The following is a 21,946-nucleotide window of genomic DNA, read 5'->3' on the forward strand; positions in this document are numbered from 1 at the left end:
GGAGATAAGCAGACAGAAGGACTTTCACTACCTTTTTTACCCCTAAATTTCTGTAGCAGGGACTTTTGTCATCTTATTGGTACCATTAAGACTCTCTTGTATTGGGGATCCCTGGGTGGCTCCCCGGTTTGGCACCTGCCTTTGGCCCAGGGCGGGATCCTGGGATCCCGGGATCAGGTCCTACATCGGGCTCCCTGCATGGAGCCTGTTTCTCCCTCTGCCTGTGTCTTTGCTCTCTCTCTCTCTCTCTCTCTCTCTCTCTCTCTCTCTCTCTCAAATAAATAAATAAGTAAGTAAATCTTTAAAAAAAAAAAAAGACTCTCTTGTATTGCCTCATACTCTAACTTTTCCTAGTTTAGGTAATTGTTCCAATATAGGCTAAAAGATAGAAGAGAGTAAGCTCTCCCCTCCCTTAATACCTAATACCTCTTACTCTTTACCACAGTCTTTCTCCCATATACATCATTAGGCATATACTGCAAATGTTACTAGAAAACAAGTAATTTTTAAATATCATCCACCTTTTTTTTCCCCTTAAGCTAAGAGACTTAAATTATGTGAATGAAAATGGTTTCAGAGGGATCCCTGGGTGGCGCAGCGGTTTGGCGCCTGCCTTTGGCCCAGGGCGCGATCCTGGAGACCCGGGATCGAATCCCACGTCGGGCTCCCGGTGCATGGAGCCTGCTTCTCCCTCTGCCTGTGTCTCTGCCTCTCTCTCTCTCTCTGTGACTATCATAAGTAAATAAAAAAAAAAAAAAAAAAAAAAGAAAGAAAGAAAATGGTTTCAGAAAAATAGAAAAGAGGGGCACCTGGGTGGCTTAGTTAAGTGTATGACTCTTGATTCAGCTCAAGTCATGCATGATCTTAGGATCATGAGACAAACTCTGCGTCATGCTCCACCCGAGTGGGGAATCTGCGCGAGATTTTCTCCCATCTCCCTCTGCCCCTGCCCCCTATGTTCTCTCTCTCTCTCTCAAGAGTTTAAAAAATATTTTTATAAAGTAGAAGAGGATTTGTTTTATTTATCTTATGTTAATGTAAGGTATATCATGGAAAGCTAAATTGCTATCTCTGAATGACAGAAGTAACTAGATGGCAAGTGGAAATTAACCTAGGGGAAAAAATTAAAAATAGAAAATATTTTTTCAAGAATCCTCATTATATTTCTGAAGAAAATGTCAGGAAATGGTATAATCCTTTCTTTCAAGGAGTTGTGAGTTTAAAGGATTTGGGATTATCTTAATGTTGGCAGTTTTAGTAATATGGTATTTCTTCTTAGAAAGTCAGCCTTGTCTGAAAATTTTTAAATGCCTTTAATCGGCTTTTCTTTAGGATTCAGGTGTTCATTTATGTGTTATCGATGACTCCAATGAGCACATGCTTACTGTATGGGATTGGCAGAAAAAATCAAAAGGAGCGGAAATAAAGGTAAACCAAAAGAAATTTTAATTATTATTTTTAGAATATATTGTTTTGTAGAGCCTTAGAAAAATATTACATATCCTTAAGTTACAAGAGCATAGCAACTGGCCATATTCATTAGATTTATTGATTTGCCATCATTCTAATGGTATTTTTAAATAATACCTATTTATAATCTAGTTTCTATGATGGTATCTATAGATTCTGAAGTCAGTTTTTAAAGTATCTTAAGATAAAATAGTCAAGCACCTTCAACCAACTTCTGGTGATGTTTCAGGCACATTGTGCTACTGAAATGCCAAAGTAGAGGGCTATCGACCTGGCTTCTTTAACAAAATTTGTTACTTCATTTAATCTTTAAAATCTAACAGAAAAATTCATCTTAGAAATATAAATGACATACCAAAAATCCTATGTGCATATGTAACAGTAAGTTTTTTTGGTCTTAATTACATTTATGGGATTACTACATAAAATGCTACAGCATTTATAATTGTTATAGAGTTGATCCCTTGGTGTGCATCAGGCTGTAAATTGTAAAAGAAGAATATAAGGTTAACATTGCAACTGTATTTATATGGGTGGAAATGGCCTCCCTCCTACTGGCTTTCAGAGGGATTCAGAGTGACAAGATGACTATAAAAAGCCTATGACATATTTGCTGTACTCTTAAATAACATCACATTCCTCTTTAGTTGTGTACTACTCTCTCTTAGCAGTTTTGTTTGGTATAAGCTTGAATTCAAGCTTTCAGCTCGGTCAAGAAGAGTCATTCTTTTAATTATTGTAAGTTAATCTTTTGAAAGAAAGAGAGTAGATTGATTGTACTGGAAAAGAATATGACATGCCAGGAAACTTCAAACCATGAAAAACAAATGAGGATATAGATTGTCTTTCAGCCATCACTCAGAGTAATTCAGCATTGAAACATTGGGACATTATACTGAAATGAAATGGGTAAATTTTGATCCTTTGTAGTAAAGGCTACCAGAGGAAGTCTTGGGTTTTCTTCCTCCTGGCCACTCTTTGATCTCCTTTTCAGGACCTTCAGTGTTGGTATTCTTCAGAGTTATGTCCCATGTCTTCCACTAGTATCATATATATGCCTTTGTGGCCTTAGTTACTATCTCTGTGTCCCATATCAATTAATTCTAGCCCATATCTCTTTTGCATACTTAAACCTATATTTCTTGTTGCCTGCTAGGCATCTTTATTTGATGTCCTATCCTGCAAGTCAAAATCAACATGTTCCAATCTATACTTAGCCCCCAGTCAGTTTCACCTCTCACTAAATTCCACATTCTTGCACAAGCTAGAAACCCTTTTCCCCCTCACTTCTCATACCAAAGTTCCCTAAGCTCTGTATCCCAGATGTCTGTATTAGAGCTCTTTCCAGGGCAAGTGACTGGAAAACAACTTAAAGATAATTTAAAGAGAATTTATTGATTCATGGTTAAGGAGAAAAAGAACACCATTAGTAAAGGTTAAAGAGGAATTTTGTCTCAGGAATGACTTGGTTCAGGAACTGGGTCACTGATTCTCTTGTCTCTCCTCCTTTCCTCGTGTATTGTTGACCTTATTCTCCTCCACTGTAGGTGAGCTCTATTTTTGCCTAAGTCCCAGAAATTTGAGGAGTTGATACATACCTAGTTAATTTAAATGTTTAAAATTCAATAAGGCAACTTTAAAACCTTACTGACAGAAATTAAAGAAGACCTATGTAAATGGAAGAATATATAATAATCATGGATAGGAAACTGTATTATGAAGATAGTACTTCTCAGGATGCCTGGGTGGCTCAGCAGTTGAGCGTCTGCCTTTGGCTCAGGGTGGGATCCCAGCATTCAGGATCAAGTCCTACATCAGGCTACTTGCAGGGAGCCTGCTTCTCCCTCGACCTGTGTGTCTGGCATCTCTGTGTCTATCATGAATAAATAAAATAAATTTTAAAAAAATTTACTTCTCTGCATATTGTTCTGTACTGGCAACATAGAATCTCAGCATGATTTTCATGGAAGTTTATAAGCTGAGTATATGTGAAAATATGAAAGGATAGGAGTAGACAAAACAATGTTGATGAGAATGTGAAGTAACTAAAACTCATACATTGCTATATGTTGAACATAGAAATTGGCACAGCCATTTTTGGAAAACTGTTTGGCATTACCTTCTAAAGTTGAATTATCATAAACATGTGCATACCTCTACCATCCTGTTCCACTCTTAGATATAAACCCAACAGAAGTATTTCCATGTGTTGACCAAAAGACAAGTAATCGAAAAATATCCAAAAAAGGGAAGTTACCCCAAGGCCAGTCAGTAGGAGAATGGATAAATCAATACTGTGGTCTTTACATACAAAGGAATACTATATAGTAATGAGAATGGACAAATTACAATATATGCACCCATATGAACTGCTGTACAGAAGTGTTTAGTTTGTGAAAATTTATCAAGCTGTGTACTTAGGATTTGAGTACTTTTCTGTATACATAATATACACCAATAAAAATTAAAGTAAAATCTCCTGTAAGATTGTCACTACCCCCAAGTGATTTAATTTCATAGATTACTTCAAGTTATATATTGAATCTTACCACTAGCATTTTGGGTTTGTATACTGGAAATATTTGTAGTTGGTTTTATAACCCTCGATTAATTCATTGGGCATAAGATTCAACTGTGAAGTAGTTTTGACTTGTCTAAGTGAAAACTAAGGACTGTTCAGCATTGCAGTTTTTAAAAGGCAGTATCGAGGTACCTGACTGGGTCAGTTGGGAGACTGTGACTCTTGACCTTGGGGTTGTGAGTTCAAGCCCCATATTGGGCGTAGAGATTACTTTGAAAAAAAAAAAAGTCATCTCTGAAAGATAAATAATTTTTGTTTTGTTATTAACATTATCTTTAGAATTTACTTTGACCTACTAGGTGTATATATAATCATGGAGAATTATATAGCAAGAAAAGTTACTGCTCTTTTGCCTCATTTTATAATCTGAATTCTGGTTAATGGGAAAAAGCATTCAGATTAGATTATTTGGGTCTTGGGGATCCTTGGGTGGCTCAGCGGTTTGGCGCCTGCCTTTGGCCCAGGGCACGATCCTGGAGTACCGGGATTGAGTCCTGTGTCGGGCTCCCAGCATGGAACCTGTTTCTCCCTCTGCCTGTGTCTCTGTCCCCCCCCCCCACCCCGTCTATCATAAATAAATAAATAAATAAATCTTTAAAAAAGATTATTTGGGTTTTATATATGTGCCTATGTAAGACCCTCAAACCCAAATGTTAGTAGTAAAAAAGTAAAATTTGCAGAAATATTGGAGCCATGGGAAAAATTTTAAATTTAGATCAAGTGTCATTTTATTGGTAGAAGAACAAAAAATGTAGGGTCCTGGGTGGCTCCGTCAATTAAGCCTTGATCTCAGCTCAGGTCTCGATCTCAGGGTTGTGAGTTTGAGCCTCACCCAGCATGGAACCTACTTTAAAAAAACGTAAAATGTATTATGTTTAACTCACTTTGTCCATGAGATTATTGTCTTTATCATGTTGATTTGCAAAGAAGTGTTCTCATAGACCTGAAGTTCTTACCTAAGTTAACAAATGGACATTAAATGGGGCACCTGGGGGGCTCAGTCTGTTAAGTGTCTGATTTTTGGTTTCGGCTCAGGTCGTGATCTCTTGGGTCATGGGATGGAGCCCCATGTTGAAATCTGCTTGAAGATTCTGTCCTTCTGCCCCTCCTCCTCTTCCCCCACTCGTGCATGTGCTCATGCTCTTTCTCTAAAATAAATCTTTCTAAAAAATGGGAATACTCACATCAGCTAACAATAAGCAGCCGTATAAGCGTGTATATTTTACCTCACTGTTAAGTTTGAATAGGTGCTTTTGCCATAAAACATTTAATAATTCAGTTGTGATTTACTGAATATATAGAAATATGCTGTTTTAAAAATATCCTCAATTCAGTAATTTCAGTGAAAAAACTGTATTGGTAATGGCTTTATGATTCTCATGCCTGTTTTCTTTCTCCAATTCTTTTAAACTTAACTCCTTCCCTTTCTAGATTTTTTTTGAGGAAAAAGCATAAGATAAGAATTCGTAGCTTTTTGTTTTTTCATTTCTATAGGAATCAGTAGTGACCATTCTATATCTATTCTTTAAGCCCTCAGCCTGATGAGAAATCTCTAAATTAGTAATATTTTCTTGGTCAATAGTAATATTAAAAAAAAGTTAAGAATTTTTTTAATCAAAATGACAGTCCGTCTTTATGATAGAATGTACATGGCTCTTGCATTTGCTAGCTTTAATGTACTTTTCCCTGAATGTGTAAGAAATTAAAAGAATATAAAACTAATTCATATGTTCTCCTAGTCCAATTATTATATATAAATAGCAAAAAAGATGATACAGTAGTATGAAGACATCAAATTTAAATCATTATTCTAAAAATCTATTAAAATTTCTTAGGAAAATTGATCTTGGAAGTAAAAGCATTTTCTCAAAATGTTTCCCAGTCTTTGATTGTCAGCAGCTATAACTGGTGCTTGATGGAGATAGGTTATACATTCATCTAAAGCTTTATTTCTCTATCCACAGACAACAAATGAAGTTGTTTTGGCTGTGGAGTTCCATCCAACAGATGCAAACACCATAATAACATGTGGTAAATCTCATATCTTTTTCTGGACCTGGAGTGGTAATTCACTAACAAGAAAACAGGGAATTTTTGGGGTAAGGATCAGAATGTTATAACTTCATTATAAAACTTTTTGATCTTTTTAAATTGTTGAGTAAACAAAACCATCATGGCAAAGAAAAAAACTGAAAAATTCTCATTGTCTCATTGCAGAAATATGAAAAACCAAAATTTGTGCAATGTTTAGCATTCTTGGGGAATGGAGATGTTCTTACTGGCGACTCAGGTGGAGTCATACTTATATGGAGCAAAACTACTGTAGAACCCACCCCTGGGAAAGGGCCTAAAGGTACAGTATTCTCACATTAAAGTCCTCACTTTTATTTATTTGTTTGTTTGTTTATTTTTATTTTTATTTATTTTTAAAGTCCTCCAAATGCATTTTGTTTTTAAGATTTTTCATGATGGAATCTGTTTTTTAAAATTAAATTCTATACACAGTTACTAGCTGAGCATATATAGCCTATATTTGACTATATTCAACCTTTCCTTCTAGGAGGCTAATACAACGTAATTAGAGATGATATAGATACATGTTAATTTAAACAATATAAAGATTAAGAGAGAAATCATCCTGGGACACCTGGGTGGCTCAGCAGTTGAACGTCTGCCTTTGGACTAGGGCATGATCCTGGGGTCCTGAGATCAAGTACCGCGTCGGGCTCCCTGCATGGAGCCTGCTTCTCCCTCTGCCTATATCTCTGCCCCTCTCTTTGTGTGTCTCTCATGAGCATAAAATCTTTAAAAAAAGAGAGAGAGAAATCATCCTGATCATTAGTGTTTTATAAAGACTTCACAAAAGAAACAGTTTATTTAAGCTACACCATAATGAATGTACAAGACTACAAAAGATATGGAACCTTGATCCCAGTTTAGGGAAACAGTTCAAGCAGAGGTAGAAGGATGGTTATGAATGTGAGGCATCCAGGATAAGGTGAATTAGTTTATCATGTAAGAGTGTTAACAGAGACAATAGATAGCCAACTTGAAGGAAATTTGATTTTAAAAAGTAGTAATGTTTTGTAATTTCTCCTATCAATTTAAATACATACTAAAAAATTGATAATTTAAGTAGGGCTTAAGATACAGCTTTTTTGAGTTATACACAAGAAGCCTTAAAACTAGTTGAGCTCGGGGTTCCTGGGTGGCTCAATCAGTTAAGTGTCTGCCTTCAGCTCAGGTCATGATCCCAGGGTCCTAGGATCCAGCCCCATGTCGGGTTCCCTGCTTAGTGGGGAGCCTGCTTATCTCTCACACTCTGCCCCTCCACTCACCCTGTTTGTGTTCTCTCGCACTTTCTCTGTCAAATAAATTAACCAAAAAAAGAAAAGAAGGAAAAACTATAAATTCTAGGTGAAGTGAGCTCACCATAGAGGAAGAGTTATGAGGCCAGGGGTCCTTTATCCTCCCAGTTAGATAACCAAAAAAGACCCTGCAAGGATTGTAGAAGTGAAATTAAAAAAAAAAAAATTGAGATAGAACTCTTTATTTAGTGCCTTTGAAGAAGGGTGGAGAAAGTTTCTAGGATTATCAGTGCTGTAGAGAAGTTAAGAATAAAAACCAAGAAATGACCATTAGTAGTTTGCAATATCAACAGAACATTAAAGCCCCAAAACAGCTAAGTATAGAGGAGCCGGTCTCAAATGAGAATCCAAGATGAAAATGGAATGGGAAGTAGAGAGTTACTAGAGTCAGTCAGTATCTTTTTAAGGTTGCCTAGAACCTGAAAGTAAAATGGGAGTTGCCAGTAAAGAGGAGACTAAAAATCTTAGATGAGAATGCCTGGATTGGGCATGAGGAAGAATTATCTTTGAAAAAGAGCAAGAGCCTCCATCTTAATTCTGAGACTGGAGCTCTAGAAGCTATGATGTCTTATGTGGATAGATGAGGGGTGGGAGAGGGTCAGGATGACACTATTCTCAGTAAAGACAACTCTGGGTGGCTCAGCAGTTGAGCATCTGCCTTTGGCTTAGGGGGTGATCCTGGGTCTATGGATCAAGTCCCTCACTGGGCTCCCTGCACGGAGCCTGCTTCTCCCTCTGTCTCTGCCTCTCTCTGTGTGACTCTCATGAATAAATAAATTAAAATCTAAAAAAAAAAAAAGATGACTTGTATTAAGGTTTTTATTTAAAAAATTTTTTTTTAATTTTTAATGAATTAAAAAAGAATAGTAATGTAGTAAAACATTACATAATCAGACTGTTACTTCAGAGTTCTACTTGTTGGAATTGGGATCCAGTTGAAATCTTTGTCTTATCTATGGATATTGAACATATTATAATAAATGAATTTTAAATAAAAAACCAAAATCCTATAAATTTAGAGGTATTATTTTCTAAACAGTTGTTGATTAAAACTATTTTTCCAACTCTCAAAAGCCTGTTTTTGAGATTAAAGATCTTGAAAGCCGATGATTAGCAGTTATTTATGGTATAGTAATAAAGAATGATTCCTGATTACTATATTTGTGGCACATTTCCTACCTTTCTCTTCTCCTTTTCACAACTTGCCAACAGACTAGAGGGTTCAATCTCCCTTGGGTCTGGTGGTTTCTTTTTTTTTTTTTTTTTTTAATTTTTATTTATTTATTTATTTTTTAATTTATTTATGATAGTCACAGAGAGAGAGAGAGAGAGAGAGAGAGAGAGAGAGAGGCAGAGACACAGGCAGAGGGAGAAGCAGGCTCCATGCACCGGGAGCCCGACGTGGGATTCGATCCCGGGTCTCCAGGATCGCGCCCTGGGCCAAAGGCAGGCGCCAAACCGCTGCGCCACCCAGGGATCCCGGGTCTGGTGGTTTCTTAGAGGGCACTATGCATGGCCATGTGAGAAAGAGGCAGTAAAATGAGAGAGGAGGGAAAAGGAATAAACCCATAGTTTGGTCCCATTCTTTTTCTTACTACAGCCCCTCTTCCCACCCCCCATAGTGGGCTTTGGCATTTCTTTAGCTTTATCTTGAATTGATTGTCCTCAGAAATACAGATATATTCTTTTTTGTTTTTAAGGATTTATTTATTTAGAGAGCAGGCATGAGAGAGCACAAGTGGGGGTGGGGGGAACAGCAGAAGGAGAGAGAGAAGCAGGCTCCCTACTGAGCAGAGCATGTGGCATTGCTCACCACCATCATGACCTGAGCCAAAGGCAGACGCTTAAATGAGCCACCCAGGTGCCCCAATACAGATATATTCCTAAGTCCCATTTGTACCCAAACGCACAAATATATTTTGCCCTTTTCTATGGTAGATGAGAAAATTAGAGGAACAGCACTGAAAATAGCCTTTTTAAAACCTCATTTTTTTTTAAAATCAGTGGGCTGGGAACAGGGAGATTCTTTATTAGCAGCAACAAGTGGTAGCAGCAGAAAGAAAACTAGCTAGACCAATCAGACTCTGAGAAAAGAGGTGGAGGTTGACAGGAAAGCAACCTGGGCTTTCTGAGACATTTCCCCTAGGGAATGGCAGAGCAGTACACGCTGTTTCTCTTACTCATCCACCTCACCCTAAACGCACAAACAGCTTCCCTTTGTCTATCTGGAATCTGCATCAGACCGTGGAAATCACCACAAATAACTTAGGAGTAAAAGAATCCTTATTTCTCTGCTCAGAACAAAAACCCTAGTTTACGTCTGTCTTTCCTAATAGACTTTCCTAGGACTAACACAATGTCTGGCATTTGGTACTAGCTGCGTGAAAATTATTTGTTAATCGTTAAGGAAATGACTTTAATCACCTTTGGGTGTTAGTGTAGGAATAAGATTTAAGTGGTACTGATGAAAGCACTATTTTCATGGAAAGTGTCGTAGATTTCTTACAATTGTGCAGATTTTTATACTATATACTTTTTGAGATGCTATAGTAGTGTGTTCCCCTATCCATTCAGCTGAATTTCTTTGGCAGGTAAGTTGAATAGAAATTAACCCTTAAATTGTATTACCAGTGATCCTGATCTCAGTCACTGGCCATGCATTCTTTAGCTTCTTTTGTCCAGTTTTAGGTTCAAAGTCATGAGAAGGAATGGCAGTGGATTGAGGGTTCTTAAAAATCCTCCCCCCTTCCCCCCAAAAAATCCTTTCCCATTCATCTCTGTTTTCTTTTTCCTGGGTTCGTTTGTTCAGTATTAGAAATACAAGGGAACAGCATTGTCTATCAAAATTGTTGACAGGTCATCCTCCAACACTAAGCAGAATTTGGGTATAAATGTACCCTTCATTAGCCTTAATGTGTGCTGGGTGGCAAACCAGGGAGAGGTTTTTATTTTGGTTTTTGTCTGAAAAACTTGGGGCTTAGCCTTTGTGCAAAGAAAATCTGCATATGAACATATAGGAAATAAGAAATCTAATTTTCATAAACTGCAGGGCACCTGAAGTGGACTGTGTTGTACTCTGCCATATGATTGATCCTGTTATGGGCACGCTCACTTAGAATTTTGTTTCTTCTTTTTCATTTGAGGGTTTTAGTGCTGTAAGTATGACTAGGAAGGGTTTGATGAGTGCAGTGAAATAAATGTAGAAGCTTAAAAAACTCAAAGTTTCCATTTTTAATTTTTTTTAAGATTTTATCTATTAAAAAAAAAAGATTTTATCTATTCATGAGAGACAGAGAGAGGCAGAGACACAGGCAAAGGGAGAAGCAGGCTCCATGCAGGGAGCCTGACGTGGGACTCAATCCCGGGTCTCCAGAATCACGCCCTGGGCTGAAGGCGCCACTAAACCGCTGAGCCACCTGGGCTGCCCCTCCTATTTACTTACTTACTTACTTACTTACTTACTTACTTACTTATTTATTTATTTATTTATTTATTTATTTATGATAGTCACAGAGAGAGAGAGAGAGAGAGGCAGAGACACAGGCAGAGGGAGAAGCAGGCTCCATGTACCGGGAGCCCGACGTGGGATTCGATCCCAGGTCTCCAGAATCGCGCCCTGGGCCAAAGGCAGGCGCCAAACCGCTGCACCACCCAGGGATCCCTGCCCCTCCATTTTTAAATTCTTGCCAAAATTTCAGTAGATTGATCCATTTTGCATATTCCCTAGTATGATATTTCTGCATCCGTGGCTGGCATTCTTTTCAACCAAGATCTGAATATACTGTGATAAGTGATAACGTCTAATAAAGGGATATTTTTGTATGGCAGAAGTAATCTGGTAGATATGAAAAGAGACCAAAACTATATTTTATGCTTCATAAGCTCTCTTGTATTTTTTCTTCTTGCATCCAAGATATTTTTCCTTAACTTAATTAACATGAATCTTCAAAGTAATTAGTATTTTCTGTTTTTTCTAGTTTTATTGAGCTATAATTGACATATAACATTGCATAAAGTGTACAACATAAAAAATATACAATATCATGATTTGATATTTGTATATATGCAAAATGATTACCACGGATCCTTAAGATTTACACTCAGGATCTTTCAGATGTACAATATATAGTATTGTTAATTGTAGTCACCATGCTGTACATTATATCCCCAGAACTTATTTATCTTATAACTGGATGTTTGTACCTTTGATCATTGTCACCTGTTTCTGCCACCACCACTTCTGACAATCACCAGTCTATTGTTTGTTCATTTTTAAAAAATTTTACTTGTGAGATCACACAGCATTTGCCTTCCTGTGTCTGACTTATTTCACTTAGCATAATACCTCAAGGTTCATCCATGTTGTTACAAATGGCAGGATTTCCTCTTTTTTTATTCCATTGTGTATGTGTGCATATACCACATTTTATCAGTTCATCTGCCAGTCAACACTTAGATTGTTTCAGTATTTTCTGTTTCTCCTGTGAATACAAGATATTTGCTATTTCCTACATACATGAGAAAGTTCAAAATTTTCTTTCATGAAATAATTCTTAAGTTTTCAGTGGGGGGAGGGGGGAATGTTACAAGATCATTAAATTTCCATTATTCTTAAATATTTTCCAAATTCCTTTAAGAAACTAAGAAACAGGGCAGCCTGGGTGGCTCAGCGGTTTAGCGCCACCTTCGGCCCAGAGCGTGATCCTGGAGACCTGGAATCGAGTCCCATGTCGGGCTCCCTGCATGGAGCCTGCTTCTTCCTCTGTGTCTCTGCCTCTCTCTCTCTCTCTCTCTTTCTCTCTCATAAATAAATAAAATATTAAAAAAAGAAAGAAAGAAACTAAGAAACACCATTTTACCTGCTCTCCAATCAACATAGGCACATTTGACCAGTTGCTAATAATATAACATAAATTTCAAAATCTCTCTGACACTCAATTCCATAAACAGGCACAGAAAACCCTCTAAACTATCCTTATTTGGCAGTCAAGGTAAACTGCTTTTTATTTTATTTTTTATTTTTTATTTTTTTTGGTAAACTGCTTTTTAAGGAAACTTTCTGTTAGAAATGAAAAGGGTTTTGCGATTAACCTTGGATAGACTTGGCTGTAATTACACCTGGAGGTATAATAGGTTTTCAAATTAAAGGATAATTACTTTTCTTGGTAGGTATTTTTGGCTTAAATTGGAAGATCAAAAATACAGGCCCATGAAAAGAATTTTTCGATCGATAATCTGTTTTATTGGTAAATACTATCTAAAGGGAACTTTGGTAATGTGTTTAAATTTGAAGCACAGAAATTTTATCTCAGTTAATATTAGGTCCTCCTCAGGAAATAGCTCTTAAGGGGGAGGAGGTCGAGAGTGGAAATCTCATGGAGCTGATACTACCTAGGTATTTTTATTCTCTCTCTCTCTCTCTCTCTCTCTCTCTCTCTCTCTTTCTCTCTCATTTTTGTATTTTTATTCTTAATGAAGTATTTGTTCCTCAAGTTTATTTTCTGTTTTCTAACATTCCATCATTCTAGGAAGATCTGAAGTATTTAATGAGGTTTTTGTCACATGGAAGTATGAAGACTGAATTTAAAATAGAAAAACTGGGATCCCTGGGTGGCGCAGCAGTTTGGCGCCTGCCTTTGGCCCAGGGCGCGATCCTGGAGACCCGGGATCGAATCCCACATCGGGCTCCCGGTGCATGGAGCCTGCTTCTCCCTCTGCCTATGTCTCTGCCTCTCTCTCTTTCTCTCTCTGTGACTATCATAAATAAATAAAAATTAAAAAAAAATAAAATAGAAAAACTGTATTGCATTGTTCTACATTTTGATGGAGATCCATGAAATCCACATCTCTGCTTTTTGTAATTTCTTGCATGGTACCATAATACTTTCATACTACTCTTGTTAATTTGACTATTCATAAGAAAGTAAGCCCTTTGCTTTTTTTTTTTTTTTTTTAATGCCCAAACAAAGCCAACAGTACTCTTAAAAATGTCACACTTCAGGGTGACTGGGTGGCTCAGTCAGTTAAGCGTCCAACTCTTGATCTCAGTTTCTGTCTTGATCTTCAGGATCATGAGTTCAAGCCCTATACTGGGCTCCATGCTGGGTATGGAACCTACTTAAAAAAAAAAATTACATCTTTCCCATGTCTTTTCTCTCTTGGTCACATCTGAGCCATGATAGATCATTGTCTGGCTATCTTACCAGACACAATTGTAGTGGTGTTCAAAGTATTTTTAGGTGATGAAAGTTGACATAAGCTGAGCAGTTGATATGAATAGCAGGTTTATTGGAGTTCTGCTCCCAGCTCTGCTGATTCGAGCAAGCTCTACTCCAAATCAGGCAAGCCCTTTCCTATCTCCCTGCCAAATATACCCACTTATTAAATACCTGTATCACTAGCTCCCTCACACTGAGTAATTTTTAGAGTTAGCTGTAGCATTCTTTTTTCAAGAATACCAAAGTCCTACAAATTTTAGGACTATTTAATTTTTAAATAAAGTAGCAGCTAAAAGTGAACAATCTCAGTAACAGCTTTATTGAGATGTAGTTCATATACCATATAATTTACCCTTTCAAAAGGTACAATTAAGTGATTTTTAGTACATTCACGAAGTTTTACACCCATCACCACTATCTAATTTCCAAACATTTATTTCATCACCCCAAAAACAAACGTTGGGCCCATTATAATGCAGTCATTTCCCATTTCTCCCGCCCGTTGGCCTCTAGTAACTAGTTGTCTACTTTGGGTCTCTGTGGTTTTGCCTATTTTGGACATTTCACATAAATTGAATTATACAATATATGGTACTTTGTGACTGGCTTCTTTTATTGGAACCTTAATGTTTTCAGGGTTTAACCATGTTGTGAAATGTATCAGTACTTTATTCCTTTTTATGGCTGAATAATATTATTACCTATTATGAACATACCATATTTTGTTTATCCATCCAGCTGATGGACAGTCTAGAAAATGAATTTTTTCAGTTTTATCGAGATATAATTGGCATATAACTTGGTATACATTTAAAGTATATAGCATAATGATTTGATTTGGTTTGATATATGTTTATATTGCAAAAAGACTACCACAGTACGTTTTGTTTATATCCATCACCTCACAGTTACAGATTTTTCTCTTTTGAGGAGAAATTTTAAGGTCTACTCCTAGCTTTACTTTCAGATGTATAATACAGTATTGTTAACTGTAATCACCATGTTATGTGTAAATTCCAAGAACTTAATGGGGGCACCTGGGTGGCTCAATTAAGCATCTGCCTTATGCTAAGGTCATGATCCTAGAGTCCCAGGATTGACCCCGTGTCGGACACCCTGCCCAGGGGAGTCTGCTTCTCGCTCTCACCTTCCCTTCTTCTCTGGTACTCTGAAATAAATAAAATCTTAAAAATTTAAAATAAATCCCAAGAACTTATTTATCTTATAACTAGAAGTCTGCCTTTTAACCATCTTCACCCATTTCTCCCAGTGAATAATTTTTAAGCTTGTAATTTTTTTTCACTTTTGCAAGTGATTGAAGATCTATTCATTTGACTTTGGCCATATTGAAACAAAGCAGTACCTTCCCATTTTTAACCTAATTAATTCTACCAGGTATCTTCCAAAGAGCTTTGCCTCTTGCTATGTCAGGCTCACTAGCCAGATAAAGAAGTTCTTTGAGTTACAGTATCATAAATACCAGAGAAAAAGTTCTCAGGAAATGAAGTGGTTATAGTTTGAGTACTAAAATCTTATCCTCACCCTGAAGAAAGAGGATCTGACAGATGCCTGGCTGGTGCTGTCAGTGGAGCATGCCACTCTTGATCTTGGGATTGTGAGTCTGAGCCCCACATTGGGCGTGGAGCCTACTTAAAAAATAAAAGAGGGTCTGATTATATAAAATATACACACATGCATACATAGTTGACCCTTGAACAAGGTGGGTTTGAATTGCATGGGTCCACTCATATACCATTTTTTACAATACTGTAAATGCATTCTTTTTTAAAGATTTTATTTGTTTGAGAGAGAGCAAAAGGGCAGGGGGCGGGGTTAGAGGGAGAAGCAAACTCCCCACTGAACAGGGAGCCCAATGTTGGGCTCGATCCCAAGGACTCTAAGATCATGACCCGAGCTGAAGGCAGAAGCTTAACCAACTGAGCTACCCAGGGTGCCCCTCTTAAATTTTTCTTAATATTTTTTCTAGCTTTATTGGAAGGATACAGTAAGTATATAATACAACATACAAAATATGTGTTAATCAACTATTGATATTATCAGTAAGGCTTCCTGTCAACAGGCTGTTAGTAGTTAAGTTTGGGGGAGTCAAAAGCTATACACAGATTTTTGACTACGCAAGGGGTTGGCACACCTAACCCTTCTGTTATTCAGGGGCCAATTGTATGTATATAAATAATTTTTGTTTGTTTTTAATTTTTTTAATCTTCATGTGGACTTTATTGAAAATATTTTTTTATGGACCTGTCTTGTCCCTCCTGGATACTTATAAAGTGCTATGGGCATATAAGAAAGCTGGGCTATCATTCAACCATCGCATTGGTACAGCCAGACCAGTTTTTAAAATACTTCTCTAGTTGATCAAAAACCACTGCTTCAGGCTACCAGTGCCTACTTCCACCTCAATACCTTTCCTAGTCCTCCATTTCTTCGCAAGTAAAGGGGGCAATTGTTGGCAGAGCAAAAGACCTCCGTGTCAGCAATGGATATTAAATACTAAATATTATAGCTGTTATCTCAGCAGGAAATGAAGACTTTGGGGGAAGTTTAAAGGAACATTGAGTGAAGATGTGAATCCTCATCACAGCTTTGTCACTAACTATGTGGTATTGGCTAAGCCACTTAAATACCTCTGTGTCCTCAGCTCTAAAATCAGAAGAGTAGGGACACCTGGGTGGCTCAGCAGTTGAGCGTCTGCCTTCAGCTCAGGACATGATCCTGGAGTTCCAGGATCAAGTTCCACATCGGGCTCCCTGCATGGAGCCTGCTTCTCCCTCTGCCTAGGTCTCTGCCTCTCTCTTTCTGTGTCTCATGAATAAATAAGTAAAATCTTTTAAATCAATCAATCAGAAGAGTAATATCTACCCTACCTACCATATAGGATGATTATAAGAGATAGTAAGTTCTGAAGCTCATATCCTCTGTTGTCTGTGGAATTATCACTACTTCAGCTTCTCTTTTTGTAAGAATTGTTTTGAAATGTTTTCAGAGTAACTAAATATTGACTTGAATGCAGAAGGAGGAACTTTTGATTATTGACTCTATAAAGTTTTCTTCCAAAAAGACACTAAAGTCTGATGGAAAATATCACTAGTGTTTTTATTTTTCTTTCATCTTATTAGGTGTTTATCAGATCAGCAAACAAATCAAAGCTCATGATGGCAGTGTGTTCACACTTTGTCAGATGAGAAATGGAATGTTATTAACTGGAGGAGGGAAAGACAGAAAAATAATTCTGTGGGATCATGATTTGAATCCTGAAAGAGAAATAGAGGTAAGAATGAAACAACATGAAGATTTTAAAATCTTAAGTCCTCTAAATGCTTACCTTTCATTTCACATTAAGTTAACACACTTTCCTGGGAAAGTGGTGCATGTTTTTATCATTTCGAAAAAAGGACCATTCATTAGACAAAATTTGAAAAAGTAAAAATATATATGTATACTGGGGAGACTAAGTTTTTATTTCTGAGATTACTTTTTAGTGATCCAAAAATATCATCTTGCAGACTTAAAATTCAACAAAAATTCATCAGATACAGTATCCAATTCTAAGGTGTAAAAAATAGCCAGTTTGATTTTAAAATTAAAAATAATGTTTTAAACCGAGGACTTAATAATAATCACTTATTATCTATGTATGTGTCTGCTCTATGTCATGCACCAAGTGTATCCACAATATGACAAGTATTATGTGCTCAGGGAAAGTTTGCCAATTGAATTGTCTCCAGAAGTGAAATGGTTAAGAATAGTATTCTGTAAGTCAGTGATTCTCAAAGCAAGGGCAAATTTCACAGAGTTTAGTATTGCTTCTATTTTTTTTTTTTTTTTGTGACTTAAATTTTGAATTTATTCTCTGTGTTTTCAACACATAGTATGTTTCCTGGATAACATTTTTTCTAAAAAGGAGGATCCCAATAGTACTGCTCTTGGGTTTTATTTCCAAAAAGACAAATAAGTCAGAAGAGTCACTTTATCACAATTAAGTTCATAGTGGAAATGCCACTTCCTTTACTACTTCTTTTTTTCACAGATAATTCATATCCTATAAAAAGCTACACCTTCTGATTTATTCCTCCTTTTGCCATTTCTAACATCAGTTTGGATTACCGTCAGAATTCAATTATTTGTGCTTTTAGGACTCACTTTGGGTCCTCCTCTCTAAAGAGTTGCATTCTTTCAGGGCTATTGCTTGGGTTTATTATCTTATTAATACACCATTCACTTCGAGTATACCATGTAGTGCATTAAGTGAGCTTGATCTCCCAAGGAGTCCTATGAAGAACAGTTATAACACTTTGCAATATGTTGCTTTTTAGTTAACAAATTTCACATGTGTTACTCTTACATTTTCATCCTTATAATAATCAGGAATACGGAGGGTATATATTATTTCCCCATATTATAGATAAAATTGTCTTACTCAAAATGATGTACCTAAAATAACTGGTGAATAACAAAACCAGACCACATTTTTCATGTGGTCTAATAGAACTTTTTCCTTTTTTCCCTACTTCTAATTCTTAGCTCTTGAAGACATATAAAACAAATTTTAAATTAACTAAAGCACAGAATATTGATATAATGCATTATAACTTGTGTTATACAATGTAATTGTCTGAACAAATAAACTTATTAGTATAATATTACCATGTGACTTTTAGATTTGAAATTCTGTCATTTATTACCCCATAATTGCTTACAGCTAAAAATGCAGTCTTCAGGTAGTAATTAATACATGTTGTTATGTGTATGGTGACTTTATAAATTTATTTTTTAGGTTCCTGATCAGTATGGGACAATCAGAGCTGTAGCAGAAGGAAAGACAGATCAGTTTTTAGTAGGCACGTCACGAAACTTCATTTTACGGGGAACATTTAATGATGGCTTCCAAATAGAAGTACAGGTAAGATGTGTGATTTTAACCATTAACTGAATATTTTTGATGATACCCTCTGTTTCTTATAACAATGGATATATTTCATTTTCAGGGTCATACAGATGAGCTTTGGGGTCTTGCCACACATCCCTTCAAAGATTTGCTCTTGACATGTGCTCAGGACAGACAGGTGTGCATGTGGAACTCAGTGGATCACAGGCTAGAATGGACCAGGCTTGTAGATGTGAGTAAAGCAAAATGTGATTATAATCTCCCCACAGAAACTCCCTAAACTGGCAGTTGGGAGCAGCAAAGGAAAAAGAACAGCATTGGTTAAAACTAAGTGTATTTATACAGTTTAGTAAAGGGGATGAGGTAGGGAAGAATGTTTAGTCACAAATTATAACATGATCCCACTCTAAAGAAGCAAATTAGGGCAAAAGCTCAGTTTTTCTGTCAGTTTCAATAGAAAAAATAAAGAAGATTTAACATTTATGGAGCATTAAATTGTAACAGAAATGTTTGTGCCTCTGGCGGTGTTGCTGCTCACTAACGGATTCTCCTATCTTCTTTTGGATTTGATCTCTTACTATATTTTCTCCCTACCCAACCCAGACATCCACCTTTTCTACCCAAAGGTGTATATACGTTCTTTGCAGACTAAAGAACTGTATACATGTTTGTTGTGATTATCCTTACCCTCCCACTGCCTAGCCACAAGTTGGCCGTCCTTTTCCCTCACCACTTTGCCAACATACCCCTTCCTGCTCTCGAATTCTTTTTCCTCTCATATCCATGTGGTATTTTTCATTGGCTACAATAAAATTGATCAGAATTCCATGTTTATATAAAACCAATTATTTTCAGATGTTTTTGCCACTATTCCCATAGATCTAGGGAGACTTTCTCATGTACTCCCCAACAGCTGTCTGTCTCTCTTCTAGGAACCAGGACACTGTGCAGATTTTCATCCAAGTGGCACAGTGGTGGCCATAGGAACGCACTCAGGCAGGTAGGGTCTTGAAGGGAAATGTGAGCTGAGTAATCTGAAGTGGTGGGATGTTTAATCATTATTCAGGAATGTTCTCGATCTGATCTGGAGAATTAATCTTTTTTAAGTGGCACACGAATATGCTTGTTTTTCTTATCTGTTGTGTATCCTCATTCAGTCATTTAGTAATTATTTCTTGAGCTCCTCCTATTTGTTAGACACTATTGTGGGCATTCAGGCTACATCAGAGTGCAAAACAAAAATCCCCGTCCTTTTGGAGCCACCTTTTAGTGTGTGGTTGGAGACAGGATAAAAAATAAACAGTATAACTAAGTTTAGAAAATGTTAAAAGCCATGGGGGTGGGCCATTGAGCAGGAGGGATTGGGAGGGATTGCAGTTGGAAAAGATAGAGTGGTCAGGATAGGTTCCTTCCGAAGGTGATAAGTCAGCCAACTTGACCCTCCTTTGTAGAATTTTCTGTGGTGTCAGAAAATTTCTATCATTTTCTTTTAGGGAAAGGAACTGAAACTGAAATAACCTACTTGAGCTTTTATAAATTGTTCTGTAGGTTTGTCATCCTTTTTTGATGTTACACAGATAGATTATAAAGGTATATTTCCTGAAATTGTTATTAATTACTTGTCTTTACAGACCTTATATAGTACCTTAAGTTAAATTACTTAATTTCTCTATTAAAGAGGCAGAAGAAAAATATGAAGTACGTTTTCAAAAGTTAAACCCTAGAAAATGTGGAATGCTGATTTCTAATGAGGTAAAACTATTGTGAACACACTTACATATAAACATTTTAGTTTATATAACAGTTATTTCAAATCAGCCAGCTCATTTAATTCTAAATTTAGTTATTTAGATTTTTTTTATAGCAAGTTTTTCCCTTTGATTGTTGGATACAAATTAATACCTCTAGAAGGTCAAAACATTCAGATTCCTTCTCCTATACAGCACTACAAAATCTAGAATCATGGAGGGGTGCCTGGGGGCTCAGTCAGTTAAGCATCTGACTCTGATCTCAGGTCAGGTCTTGATCTCAGGGTCGAGAGTTCAAGCCCTGTGTTGGACTCTACACTGGTCATGGAACCTACTTTTAAAAAGAATCATGGAAAAACAGGTCTCTGGTGATAAACTTTGAAACACGGATATGTAATTAGAGATGCTTTTTGTTTCTGTTTTGTTTTAAGAGATGCTATTTGTTTCTGTTTTGTTTTAAGAGATGCTATTTGATTCTGAAAGAATTGTATTTTAGATTAGGCTGATAAGGAGGGAGAGTGAGTGAATGGTGAACACTTGCGAACATAGATGGTTTTACTATCTCAGATTTCTCCAAAATGCATGTTGGTATTAGATTATTACTTCACCTTAGACAAATGTATGGCAGGTCACTTTGTAGGATTTGAAGGAAACTATTTTCTATTTTACAAAAAAGTGTTAAGCACATTAAAAACAAACTGAACTGTAGTACTAAACTCATTTCCAGAAAACTACAGAGTTCTGATTTTTGGGCCCAAAACAGATATCACAAATGCTGAAGTGAAGACCTTGTACCAAATTATTTTTATATATTTAAATTTTCACAAGAGTGCAACAAAATATTCATTTATCTCCAATGCACAGACAGAAAACCAAGACCCATAGAGCTCTATTCACTTGTGATTGAACTAGGATTTGAACTCAGATTCTGTATGGTTCCAAAGCTGATTGCTTTCCACTACTCCATGAATATTCTTTGACATGTGCTTACGGTGCTGGTGTATTACTTAGAAATATAAGGAAAGTTTCCCTTTGAAGGTTAAATCACTGGCTTTGACGTACTTTAGAAACATTTACTATATATACGAAGGAATTAAACACTGAATGAAGTGCAAGGACTAGAGGGATTTGAATCATTAAAACACATTGCTTCATTTGATGAATGGAGCCGTGTGTGTGTGTGTACACTCTGTAGAGCCTTAATTTTTAAGGAGAAACTGATATATAAATTCACTGAAGTTACTCTCTAAGATTTATGTAGCTGCATAGTCATGAATAAGCTGAAAATGAAAAGTCACTCACTTAATTTACATGACTTAAATTAAAGCCAGTTTCCTCTTGGAGTTGTGAGTGACTGGCTCACAGGTTAAGCATCTGCCTTAGGTTCAAGTCATGTTTCCAGCCAGTGTCCTAGCATCCAGCCCCACATCAGGCTCCCTGCTTAGCAAGGAGCCTGCTTCTCCCTCTCCCTGTTTATGCATACACTTTCTCTCTGAAATAACTAAAATTTTTACAAGGTGTTTCCTTTTTTTTTTTTTTTAATTAGAGTGCTGTGATAACTAAATAAAAAGTAGACATTATTTAGAACCTAGGGGAGATATAGTTATCCATGTTCTGTCCATGGAGATATAGTTAACCATTATTCCTGTCTT

The 21,946-nt window shown here is 36.7% G+C and overlaps 1 protein-coding gene across 2 annotated transcripts in view; it reads left to right on the forward strand.

The window, feature by feature from the left end:
- EML4 (EMAP like 4) overlaps positions 1–21,946 on the forward strand; it is a 159,197-nt gene that overhangs the window by 107,249 nt on the left and 30,002 nt on the right. For both annotated transcript variants that reach the window (XM_055327266.1, XM_055327267.1), the window contains 7 exons: positions 1,333–1,428; positions 6,016–6,150; positions 6,269–6,404; positions 16,778–16,929; positions 18,436–18,561; positions 18,647–18,778; positions 19,479–19,546. In XM_055327266.1, the coding sequence (XP_055183241.1) occupies positions 1,333–1,428; positions 6,016–6,150; positions 6,269–6,404; positions 16,778–16,929; positions 18,436–18,561; positions 18,647–18,778; positions 19,479–19,546 (845 nt within the window). The remainder of the gene's footprint in view (positions 1–1,332; positions 1,429–6,015; positions 6,151–6,268; positions 6,405–16,777; positions 16,930–18,435; positions 18,562–18,646; positions 18,779–19,478; positions 19,547–21,946) is intronic.

The sequence above is a fragment of the Nyctereutes procyonoides genome, unplaced genomic scaffold (assembly GCF_905146905.1).
Source record: "Nyctereutes procyonoides isolate TBG_1078 unplaced genomic scaffold, NYPRO_anot_genome, whole genome shotgun sequence".
In the NCBI taxonomy this organism is placed as follows: Eukaryota; Metazoa; Chordata; class Mammalia; order Carnivora; family Canidae; genus Nyctereutes; species Nyctereutes procyonoides.